This window comes from Cetorhinus maximus, chromosome 3 (genome assembly GCF_964194155.1).
Source record: "Cetorhinus maximus chromosome 3, sCetMax3.hap1.1, whole genome shotgun sequence".
NCBI classification, from domain to species: Eukaryota; Metazoa; Chordata; class Chondrichthyes; order Lamniformes; family Cetorhinidae; genus Cetorhinus; species Cetorhinus maximus.
The window spans coordinates 123,106,789-123,119,422 of record NC_135881.1 but is presented as its reverse complement, the minus strand read 5'-3'; the positions used below and the strand labels follow the sequence as shown (position 1 = coordinate 123,119,422).

At 39.0% G+C, this 12,634-nt stretch overlaps 1 protein-coding gene across 1 annotated transcript in view; it reads left to right on the top strand.

The window, feature by feature from the left end:
* tomm7 (translocase of outer mitochondrial membrane 7 homolog (yeast)) overlaps positions 1–12,263 on the top strand; it is a 33,764-nt gene extending 21,501 nt beyond the window's left edge. Inside the window, exon 3 of the mRNA XM_078538873.1 lies at positions 11,593–12,263. Within this exon, the coding sequence (XP_078394999.1) occupies positions 11,593–11,608 (16 nt within the window). The 3' untranslated portion in view covers positions 11,609–12,263. The remainder of the gene's footprint in view (positions 1–11,592) is intronic.
* The last annotated feature ends 371 nt before the right edge of the window (positions 12,264–12,634 follow it).

Genomic DNA, 12,634 nt, shown 5'->3' with positions numbered 1-12,634 from the left:
AGAGAATCTAACCATCTCCCCATGACGTTCAACTGCATTACCATTGCTGAATCTGCTACCATCAACACCCTGGGGTTACCATCGACCCAAAACTTTACTGACCCAGCCGTATAAATACTGTGGCTACAAGAGCAGGTCAGAAGCTGGAATTCTGTGGCGAGCAACTCATCTCCTGACTCTCCAAAGTCTGGCAACCATCTACAAAGTATAGGTCAGGAGTATGATGGAATGCTGTCCACTTTCCCAGATGAGAATAGCTCCTACTACACTCAAGAAGCTTGGCATCATCCAGGATAAAGCAGTCTATTTGATTGGCACCGCATCCACCATCTTAAATATTCACTCATTCTATCACTGCCACACAGTTTGTACTATTTACAAGATGCACTGCAGCAAGTCGCCAAGCCTCCTTCGATGGCACCTTTCAAACTCCCGATCTCTACCATTTAAAAGGAGAAGGACAGCAGGTGCATTGAAATACCATCACTTGCAAATTCCCCTCCATGTCTCACACCATCCAGATTTGCAGCTATATTGCCGGCCGCTGCTGGGTCAAAATTCTGGAACTCCCTCCCTAACAGTGCCATGAGTGTACCTACACTACATGTACTGCAGCGGTTAAGGTGATGGCAAAGGCAGTTAGGGATAAGCCTGGTCTTGCCAGTGAAGTTTTCATCCCATGAATTAAGTAAAAGACCTTTCGTGAAGGAGATTAATTAAACAAAAGCTTTAAATGCTTCTTAGCTTCACTTGAAAGACTCCTCAAACAGCAAGAGTAGGCCATTTATCCCCTCGAACGTGTTCTGCCATTCAGTGATATTATGGCTGATCTACAGCTTAATAACCATAATAACATAGGAGGTCAAATTATGCAGGAGTAATATCTTTGAGGGGTTGAAATCCTTGTATGTTGGAGGGTCAACAGTTATTTTAAAACATGAAAAATATTTACCAATTACCTGTAAGCTGCACCATGCTTTTTCAGTAGGCTAGGCAGTGGTAGCCATAGCCTAAATTTCTTCTTGAAGGCAATACTGCACTCAGTTGCCATATTCCATTTTAAATCTACAAATAAAGATTTATCTCACACCTTAATTTACGTTAATTGTAGTGCCATCCTCTCCCATCGTCTCTTGTAGTAGAGAATTAGTAGATATGACCATAATATCAGGAAATTAAAATTACCAATTGGCTGGTTTAGAGGGTGGGATTGGTGGAAACGCAGTTTCGGATCTGGCAACACAGTTAGTAGCGTTTGTTGTTTTGCTGATGTCCCGCCTCTGAATGGATTCATAACTGATTGTATTTCTCATCTCAAATAGCTTCATAAGACATAACATGGAGTGTGGTACCAGAGGATATTGTGTTAAAGCGTAGGTAATCTAATAGCATTGGTAGTATGACTGTAACATCAGGAAATTTATAATTACTGGTAATATCTTGTGTTCTTACAGTATTTTGGTGTAGCATTGTACAACAAAAACAAGAAAAAACATGCTGTTCTCTATCCCTCAAAAACTGGGGCCGACATATACACTTGAAATGTGAAAAATTAAGGATTTTTTGGCCAAAAGTTGGCGGCTGACTTGTACACAAGATTGACTATTATTCGAATATATACAGTGTACTGCTTACAATCCACCTATCTTTGTGACATCAGCAAATTTGGAGATGTGGCTGTCTATCCCATCATCTAAGTCCTTAATGGATGTCATAGAGTTTTACAGCATGGAAGGAGGCCCTTCAGCCCATCATGTCTGCACCAGTCATCAAGTCCCTATCTACTCTAATCCCATTTTCCAGCACTTCGCCTGTAGCCTTGTATGCTATGGCATTTCAAGCGTTCATGTAAGTACTTCTTAAATGTTGTGAGGGTTCCCACCTCTACCACCCTTTCAGGCAGTGAATACCAGATACCCTCCACCCTCTGGATGAAAAATATTTTCCTCAAATCCCCTCTAAAACTCCTGCGCCTTACGTTAAAGCTATGCCCCCTGGTTATTGACCCCCCCCACTAAGGGGCAAAGTTTCTTTCTATCCACCCTATCTATGCCCCTCATAATTTTGTACACCTCAATCAGGTACCCCCCTCAGCCTTCTTTGCTCCAAAGAAAACAACCCCAGCCTGTCTAGTCTCTCTCTTCATAGCTGAAACGTTCCAGACCAGGCAGCACCCTGGTGAATCTCCTCTGCACCCTCTCCAATGCAATCACATCCTTCCTATAGTGTGGCGACCAGAACTGCCCACAGTACTCCAGATGTGGCCTAACTAACGCTTTATACAGCTCCATCATAACCTCCCTGCTCTTGTATTCAGTGCCTTGACTAATAAAGGCAAGTATCCCATATGCCTTCTTAACCACCTTACCTAACTGTCCTGCTGCCTTCAAGGATCTATGGACACGCACACCAAGGTCCCTTTTCCTAGGGCCCTGCCATTCAATGTGTATTCCCAAGCCTTGTTAGTCCTCCCCAAACGCATCACCTCACACTTTTCAGGATTAAATTCCATTTGCCACTGTTCTGCCCATCTGACCAGCCCATCTATATAGTGCTGTAGCCTAAGGCTTTCCTCCTCACTATTTATCACACCACCAATTTTCATGTCATCTGCGAACTTACTGATCATACCTCCAACATTCATGTTTAGATCATTAATGTAACCTACAAACATCAAGGGATCCAGCACCTGCAGTACACCACTGGACACAGGCTTCTGCCTCCTGCCATTAAGCCAGTTTTCCAATTTACCATGTAGACTACATCAACTGCACTACCCTCATCTACATACCTAGTCACCTCCTCGAAAAATTCAGTCAAATTTGGTAGACCTGATATCCCCCTGACAAAGCCATGATGACGATCCCTGATTAATCCTTGCCTCTCCAAGTGGAGATTAGTTCTGTCCCTCAGAATTTTTTTCAAAAGTTCCCCTACCACTGATGTTACACTCACTGGCCTATAGTTCCCTGGTTTATCCCTACTACTCTTCTTGAGTAATGGCACCACATTCGCTGTTCTCCAGTCCCTGGCACATCTCCTGTGGCCAGAAAGGATTTGAAAATTAATGTCAGAGCCCCTACAATCTTCTCCCCTGCCTCCCACAGCAGCCTGGGATACATCTCATCTGGCCTGGGGATTTATCCACTTTTAAGCCCGCTGAAACCGCTAATACCCTCCCTCTCAATGCTTTTGTTCAAGTTTATCACAGTCCCCCTCTCTGATTTCTATACCAACATTGCCCTTCTGTATTGTGAATACAGATGCAAAGCACTCATTTTAAACCTGACGTCTTCAGGCTCCTCTCACAGATTGCCAATTTGGTCCCTAATGGGCCCTACTCTTTCCCTGGTTTTCCTCTTGCCCCTAATATACTTGTAAAACACCTTTGGATTTTCCTTTATTTTACCTGCCAGTGTTTTTTCATGCCCCTTCTTCACTCTCCTAACTTTTTTAAGCAACTCTCTGTACTTGCTATTCTCCTCTAGGGCTTTCCCTGTTTTGAGCCCTCAGTACCTACCATAAGCTTCCATTTTATTCCTTATCCAACCCTGTATGTTCCTCGACATCCAGGGTTCTCTGGACTTGTTGGTCCCACCCTTCACCTTTACGGGAACATGTTGGCCTTGCATTCTCACTATTTCCTTTTTGAATGGCTCCCACTGCTCTGATGTAGATTTTCCTACAAGTAGCTGCTCCCAGTCCACTTTGGCCAGATCCTGTCTTATCATATTAAAATCGGCCTTCCCCCAATTCAGGACCTTTATTTCTGGTTCACCTTTGCCTTTTTCCATAATTACCCTAAATCTTACTGAGTTATGGCCAGTATCACCGAAGTGCTCCCCCATTAACACTTCTACCACTTGCCTGGCTTCGTTCCCTAAAACGAGGTCCAGCACCGCCCCCTCTCTTGTAGGACTTTCTACGTGCTAGTTTAAAAGCTCTCCTGGATACGTTTTAAGAATTCTGGCCCCTCTAAGCCTTTCACACTTTGTCTTTCCCAGTTAATATTGGGGAAGTTGAAATCCCCTACTATTATTACCCTATTATTTTTACATTTCTCTGAGATTTGCCTACATATCTGCCCTTCTATCTCTCCCTGACTGTTTGGGGGCCCATAGTACACTCCCAGCAATGTGATTGCCCCCTTTTTGTTTTTAAGTTCTACCCAAATGGCCTCATTTGAGGAACCTTCTAAGATATCATTCCTCCTTGTTGCAGTATGACATGGTGAATAGTTGAGCCCCAACACAGGTCATTGCGGGACACCACAATTAGAGTACCTACCCATTAACCCTACTCTATCTCCTTTTGCTCAGCCAATTTCTTAACCGGTTCAATAACCAATTCATATGAGGGAGATGGTGGCGTCGTGGTAATGCCACTGGATTAATAATTAGCCCAGGATACTACTGGAGCATGGGTTCAAACCCACTATGGCAGCTGGTGGTATTTAAATTCAGTTAATAAATCTGGAACATAAAGCTAGTCTCAGCGATCATGAAACTATCATCAATTTCGTAAAAGCCCATCTAGTTCAGCAATGTCCTTCAGGGAAAGAAATCTGCCATCCTTACCTGACCTGGCCTAGATGTGACTCCGGAACCACAGCAATGTGGTTGACTCTTAACTGCCCTCTGAAATGGCCTAGCAAGCCACTCAGTTCAAGGGCAATTAGGGATGGGCAACAAATGCTGGCCTTTCCAGTGACGGCCATGCCCCATGAATAAACCAAATAGCCTTCAATTCAATGAGCTTTAATTTTAGCTAACTGTCCCTTCTGACGGATTTTAAAAAATGTCTTCTGGTAGTCCATATAAGTAACATCTGTGGACATTCCCTGTCCAATACTTTAGTCACTTTTTCAAAAAAACTGAGTTAGCTTCGTCAGGCATGATACACCCTTTACAAATCCATACTGATCTCTCTGATCAGCTGAAAATTTTCAAGATGTTCAGTCATTCTATCTTTAATTACAGACTAGTAATTTCCCAACAACAGATGTTAGGCTAGCTGGCCTATAATTCCCTAATTTTCCTCTGTCACCTTTCTTAAATGGCATGCGCAATTTTCCAACCTAAAGGAATGGTTCCAAAATCAATAGAATTTTGCAGATGCCCTAGCTAACCCTGGGATGGAAATCATCTGTTCCTGGGTCATTATTTTCTTCATTACTGTTTTTTTGCTTAAGTTAATTTTGGTGAGTCCCTATTCCTGATTCAGTATTAGTTTCCTTTGGATTCCTGGCATGCTAACCTCTTCCTGTAATTACTGACGTGAAACGAGTTATCACATTTAAAATTTTCATTGACAATATCACTGTTATCAGTTGTCAAGGGACCCATATTGTTTCTGACCACCCTTCCTTTCTTCATATAATTGTAAATATTTTGCTATCCCTTGCAACTTTCTTCTCACATTCGCATTTTGTAACTCTTTACTGTCTGTTTTGCCATTCTTTCTTGTTCTTTGTATCTTTCTGTGCTTGTTTTTGCATTTTTGTATGTTTTTTCTTTTAGTTTCATATTGTCCCTTCCTGTTTAGTTTTTAGTATGGCTTTTCTTTTGGCAAGTAGAGCTCTTGCTACTTCAGTGTATAAACTGGTTCTGTATCATATTACATTCTTTTTTGAATACATCACGCTGATCTTCTGTTGTTTTACCCATTAACAGATTTGCACAGTTTACTGTGGGCAGCCTCTATGTCATCACATTGAAGTCAGCCTTATCTAAATCTTGAATTTTAGTATCTGTTTTAAGTTTTTGTTTTAAACACTATGCTGAATTCAATCATAATATGATTGCTATTAGATTAATGTTCACATACTGTTAAGTTGTTAACTAAATCTGGTTTATAAATAAATCTAATATGACATGGACCCTTGTAAATTCCAGGACATATTGTTGCAGAAACTGAACCCAGTACACTCAAGGAATTCACTATGTTTCTAATATCTGGTAGTCAGTATATGCCAATCTGTATGAGTTAAAGTCTCCATCTAAACCACTCTGCCTTTGCTAATGCTTAACCTCAGCATTTATTCAAATTAACACTTCACAACTGTTTCGATGGAGTATGTACAAAACTCCTGCTACAGTTTTAAATAATTTTCTCTTTCTTAATTCTACCCATAAAGCTGCCAGCTTAGCTCTCATTATATCCCCTCTTACCATTGAAGTAGTTTCATCCATAATCAATAACCCTACTCCTCCTCCCTTGCTACCATTTTCCTTATCTTTCCTGTAGATGTTATAACCTGAAATATTTGTGTTGCTCATCTTGCGGCCATGTCTCAGTAGTGGCTACCATGACACACCCTCCACCCTGAATTTGTGCGTGCAGTTCATTCAGTTTTGTTCCTTAAATTTCCTGTGTCTGCCCTAATGCTGGTAAAAAGAACTGAGAAATGCTGTTACCCGAAGTTACCTGTGCTCCAATTGAGAGCAGTTTGGAATGAAATGAAATGGAAATTTAGCCTGTCGAACAGCTAAGTGAACAAAGCTGAAAACTGGAGTAGGAGAAAGAATCATAGTATGTTGCAGCCGATTAAATGCTGATTGTGATCTTAATTAGTTCCTCAAGATTGTTGGGAAAAATTTTACAGGAGATTTTACCATGACCATTTTGAAAATAAGACATTTGCAAAACACAAAATACAGCTTGATGCCAGTCTCTGAAGTGTCCGTAATTTACAGATTTCATTGTACAGTTTTCATACCAATTATGCTGTGTTCTGGCCAACCCATGTTGTCTCTAGCCATCAATTTGTTGTTGTAGGACAGCACTTTGTGTAAAATTGTTTGTGATCCACTTTTGAAATGTGCTGATGAAATGAATTCATTCTTTGTAGATCATAGTTCATTCTTATACCACATAACACAAATTGAACCATTATGATACATGACTCTTAATTACTATTATGTAGACATTCCAGTGATCTGTGTAAAAAGTAAAATATGATGTTTAAGATTATCTATATTAGCCTTATGCTCATTGCTGTTAAAATAACTTGTTCTGTCAATGCCTGCCCACTAAGCAGCTGACAAGTTATCTTGTTGAGTAGTTGAACCTGTAAAAATATTTGTCATAAAATTAATGGACGTGTTTGCTGCCAATGCTGCACATGCGCAGCTTTAGTGTTTTGAGCGCTCCATAGTTTTACAGCCATCACTCTGACAGCTGAAGTAGAATATTTATGACTTATCATGATAGTGGCCTCCAACAAAATGAATGGGATTCCTACTTCTGCTATCAATTTTATCTACATCATGATCTAACACACATCCAGTCTTTATGCTGTATGGTTTGAGCAAGGAAACCAAGCAGTATCTTTATCATGAATCTCAAATTCACTCTATGTGAAATCTGCTGCCAGTGCCGGGACAGGGATCAACTCTTTCCTAAGAGACGTGGGTAGCCCTGAGAGCCTTTGGATTCAGATGTTTGCAATTTGCTTGGACTGTTTCACTTCTTTCCTTTCTTAGGCTGCTTTCTTAGCCTTTGCTGCTTTCACTTTGGGCTTGCCATTCTTTTAACAAAAACTTTCTGGCTGGCTAGGTGCAGCAAAGTGATGTCTGCATGGACCAGTGTGTATATACAGGCGACCATTTTGCCTTGGCAGGAGACAGTGAAAATTAATCACTCCAATGATGTAACCAAGTCGATTTTCTGTGTCCTGCAACTTAATTGGTGGAAAATTTGGCCTTAAGCTTGTATTCAGCCAATTAAAGACCATTTTGTATCAAATTTGACCACCCTATGGGGAGGCTTGTATTGTCGCTGGACTAGTAATCCAGAGATCCGGGTAATGATCTGGGGACCAGGGTTTGAATCCCACCACGGCAGATGGTGAAATTTGAATTCAAAATTGAATTCTGGATGATGACCATGAGACAATTGCCGATTGTTGTAAAAACCCATCTGGTTCACTAATACCCTTTAGGGAAGGAAATCTGCCATCCTTACCTGGTCTGGCCTACATGTGACTCCAGACCTACAGCAATGTGGTTGACTCTTAACTGCCCTCTGAACAAAGGCAATTAGGGATGGGCAATAAATGCTGGCCTAGCCAGTGATGCCTAAGTCCCATGAACGAATAAAAAAACCCCCTAAGAATGGAGATTTAATAAATAGAGGCAAGTTTTTAAACTAACATGAAATAAGAAAGTATTAAATGAATCTCAAAAGTGATAATGCATGGCTGATATGACAGTATAAAAAAGTTTGTGAAATAGGGGCAAAGTAGGGAAATAGTAAAAGGAGACAGCACTTCATTTTTATCATTTTAAGTGTCTATTTTTATAACACACTTGGTGTTACTGTAATAAATCAACTCCTAGTAGGGGATTTTTACTGAAGAATATGAGCTGAAATATTTTAAGCAAAAAATTCCCTGGAGCTGCCAACAGTTGCCAAATTTGTAGATTATGGTGTATATTTTGAGCACCCGTGTCTTCTTAATTGAGAAGTGCCAAATATTATGTTACTTAAATAAAAGCAAAGTGATGCTAGAAATCTGAAATAAAACAAAGTACCAGCAAAACGCAGCATGCCTGGCAGCACCCATTGAGAAAGGAAAAGAGTTAATGGTTCTAGTCAAACATGACTTCTTTGGAACTGAAGAGAGGTAGAAATGTGATGGGTTTTATGCTGTTGAGAAAGAAGGGATTCTCAGGTAGAACAAAAAGGAAGGTCAGGAGTAGGTTGGAGGATGGGAAAGATTAAAAAACAAAGATGTCATGGAACAAAAGGCAAAGGGATTGGTAATGGTTGTAGCAAAGAAACAAAGTATTGGTCCAAAGTAAGCGTCAATGGCAGAATAAAGTTTAGCTCTCTGTGAAAGCAAAAACATGAAAACATTTGTTATTTAATCTCTCCTGCCCTGCAACCTATCCCTGACCTTTTTGTTCTACCTTCACTTCCCCACACCACTCCTCCTTTTCAACAGCATGAAACCCATAATTTTCTACCTCTTCTCAATTATGAAGAAGTCATATTGGACTTGAAATGTTAACTCTGTTTCTCTCTCCACAGTTGCTGCCAGACCTGCTGAGTTTTTCTAGCACTTTGTTTTTATTTATTATGTTACTTACTTGTATTAATGATATTAATATTATGCAGATTTTGACAGATATCTAAAAAGTAATGGTTTACCTTTACACGATTACTGCAAATGAAATAACTTATTTGACTATGGGCAATTAAACTTTTCCTATTATCCAAAATCTTCTCAAGTGCAAACCTTTAAGGATCAGTTAACCTCTCAAAAATAGTCACAGGCCAATCATCCAGAAGAATTTAAATGTTTTAGCCATGTTATATAGGAAAGCACTATATTCACAGTCACTGATTTGAAACTTTCATAGAAAAATTGATGAAATTGTGGAACATCATTCACCAAATACTGGTTAAAAATAACCTCAGAATATTTGTTAATTCAGTATAATGAACGTGCAGTTTAATTTATCCAGTGACTATAACCTAATGAGCTTAATTATGAGGTGGATGAATTTTCAGGAAAAAAATGAAAGATTCTACAAGCCCAGATAGAAAAAAAAGGCAATTTGACTTATTCAATTCCTTTGATTCTTTTTAATTGTTGGGAAGCTGAAATTACTTTAGGTTTGCTATGAAGTGAGTGGAAAATAGAAATTAGTTGCTGTGATAGGTGTTTTTAAAAAATCACAATCGATCAAGTGGCACAATGCATTACAGCACAAATGCCCTGTTTTTTTCACGGTGGCACAATACAACTTCATCCTTGTAATTTCCCACAGGAGATCATTGGAGCCATAGATACACCAGAAGCTAAATGCATCCCTATTAAACAAAAACAAAGGGACAGTCTCCTTGGATGGATTTCAGTCTCACTTGAAGTTTAGAAACATAGAAACTAGGAGCAGGTGTAGGCCATTTGGCCCTTTGAGCCTGCTCCGCCATTCAATATGATCATGGCTGATCCTCTATCTCAATGTCATATTCCCGCTTTCTCTCCATACCCCTTGATGCCCCTAATATCCAAAAAATTATCAATTTCTTTTTTGAATATACTCAGTTGACCCTAACATCACCCCTGAATGGCCTATGCCCCCCTGTTCTGAACTCTCCCACCAGAGGAAGTAGTTTCTTTCTCTCTACCCCATCAAGTGGAAATCTCTTTGGATATAAATGAGCAACTATTGTTTCTTACTGGTTGTAAATGGATTTAAAATAATTAAAGGAAACCTTATTTAATGCTTATTTTTTAGGTTACGTTTTCCTTTGTTTTTAAATCACATTTTAATACCTATTAGAGACATTTACTTAAAATTGTATAGAATGTACAGCACATAAACGGCCATTTGGCCCAAGAAGCCTGTCCTGGTGTTTTCGCTCCATACAAGTCTCCTACCATTCCATCCTCCTCATTTTTCTTTTCATTATATCATTCTTCCCTTTTCTCTCATGCACTCGTCTAGTTTCCTTTTGCCCCAACCACTTTCTGTGGTAAAGGGTTCCACATTCAAATCAATCTGAGTAAAGACATTTCTCCTTATTTCCCTATTGAATTTATTAATAACTACCTTGTATTTATGGTGCCAAGTTTTTGATTCTTCCACAGGTGGAAATATTGTTTTCATATCTACTCTCTTCAACCCAATTATAATTTTAACAACCTCTTCTCAGGTCATTTTCTAAGCCTTCATTTTTCTAAAGAAAAAGCCCCAACTGTTCAACCTTTCCCGATAGCTGCAATCTCTCAGTTCTGGTACCGTCCTTGTATATCTTTTTTTGTAATTTCTCCAGTGCTTCAGTGTCCTTTTTTATAGTATGGAGACCAGAAATATGCACAGTACTCATAAGGGTTACCTGACCATAGTCCTACACAAGTTTAATGTAATTTCAATGCTTTCAAATTCTATAGCCGTAGTAATAAATCCAAGTGTTTTGTTAGCATTTTTAATTGCTTTGCTGAACTGCAATGATGCTTTTAATGCTTTGCTCGGCTATATCTTTAGATTCCTTTTGCTCTTCTGCCCAGTTTAAATTTCTTATTTTCTAAGGTACAAATTATGTTTCTATTTTTTCCTGCCAAAGTGCCTCACCTCACACTAATCTGTTAAAGTTCATTTTCCCCACAACTGCCAAGTCTGCAAATTTTCTAATGTTCTTTTATGTTTAATTCTTCCTCCGTATTAGCTATTCTGCCATTTCATATTGCTTTACTTGTTCTTGAGTCCAAACCATTGATGCTAATTATAAATAACAGTGGTCTTTGCAGTTAGTCTTATGGCATATGGCTATGGCATATGGCATTACACCTCCTTCCAACCTGAAAAAGCACCCTTTGCACCTACTTTCTACTTTCCATATTTTTTAAGCCAATTTGCTGCCCATTCAGCTATTTGCCCCTGACTACATATGTCCTAATCCTTTAAGGCTGTGTTATATTACACAAGGTAATAAGTGGAGGCTGTGGCCTACTTGGTCATAGTTCTCCTTTAATCAGGGCAGCCTTTATTTTTATTTATACATGAGTTCATTTAGATAAAGAAATTGTGAATGAAACAATCAGAATTCTGATGAATTAATTATCCTATTTTCGATTTGTAGTTTGCTGTGGGGATGAAAACAGTACAGCAGAAGATCTGTATTTCCATTTTGACTGGAAACGCCATTTGTGGAAAAATTGGGAAGAACAGACCATTGCAGTTGGCAGGTTCAGTGCCTGTGTTCACTACTGATCTACAGCAATAGAATTTCCAGCAGAAAAGTTATGGACTATCTTGCTATCCTATAAAAAAAACTGTATTTGAGACTGGTATTTTTTAATTTATATGATTCATTGCAAATAAAACTTTTCATTGGGAAGAAACAAATCAAAAGAGAAACTACTTGTCTAAAAATGGCTGGATGAAATTTGCTTAAATGCACATTTGTCAGTTTTCTTTGTTTAAATGCTAAGTAAGCACATCTTTAAAATGTGAAGCTTCACAGTATAAACCTGCATACGGTGAAGAACCTAACTGTACCCAAAAAGTTTTAAGTTTTTGTTAAGATAACGGATGTAATTACTGGAGTGTTCTAATTCCTGGGTACACTTTACTTGAAAGTGTTGTAATTTTCAAGTGCAAGAAGCATATTGTAAACTTTGCTTTGAGATTTTACAGTTGCAATGGAAATGTGAAATGGAAATTTGTCAATTCAAATAGTTTGCATTGTGCCAACAATAAACTCATTGTTCCTGTGCAACTAATTAAACATAAGACTTTTTAAAATAATAACCTAAGTGCCTAAATGTACTAGTTGTCTTTCCTGATATAGTGCAATATTTTACACAATTTATCAATATAATGGTGAATTTTATTAACAGAGCAACAGATGTCTGGTGATTGTGACATCGGTCATGATGAGTTGTCAGGTGATGCAGGGGGACCAAATAACTTCTTTTCCACCCCAGCTAATGTGGATAGATGCTGTATTTGGAAAGGGACTTCAGTGGGGGAAAGAGGTCACAAACTGTAAACTCTAATTAGCACCTGCAGCTTTCAAAATCTAACATTCAACAGGTGGTCAAAGGCTAAGAAATTCAACTCCTTAGCATCGGTCTTTCAATGCTATGAGTGCTGTTTTTCCTTTGATGGGATCCCTGAGG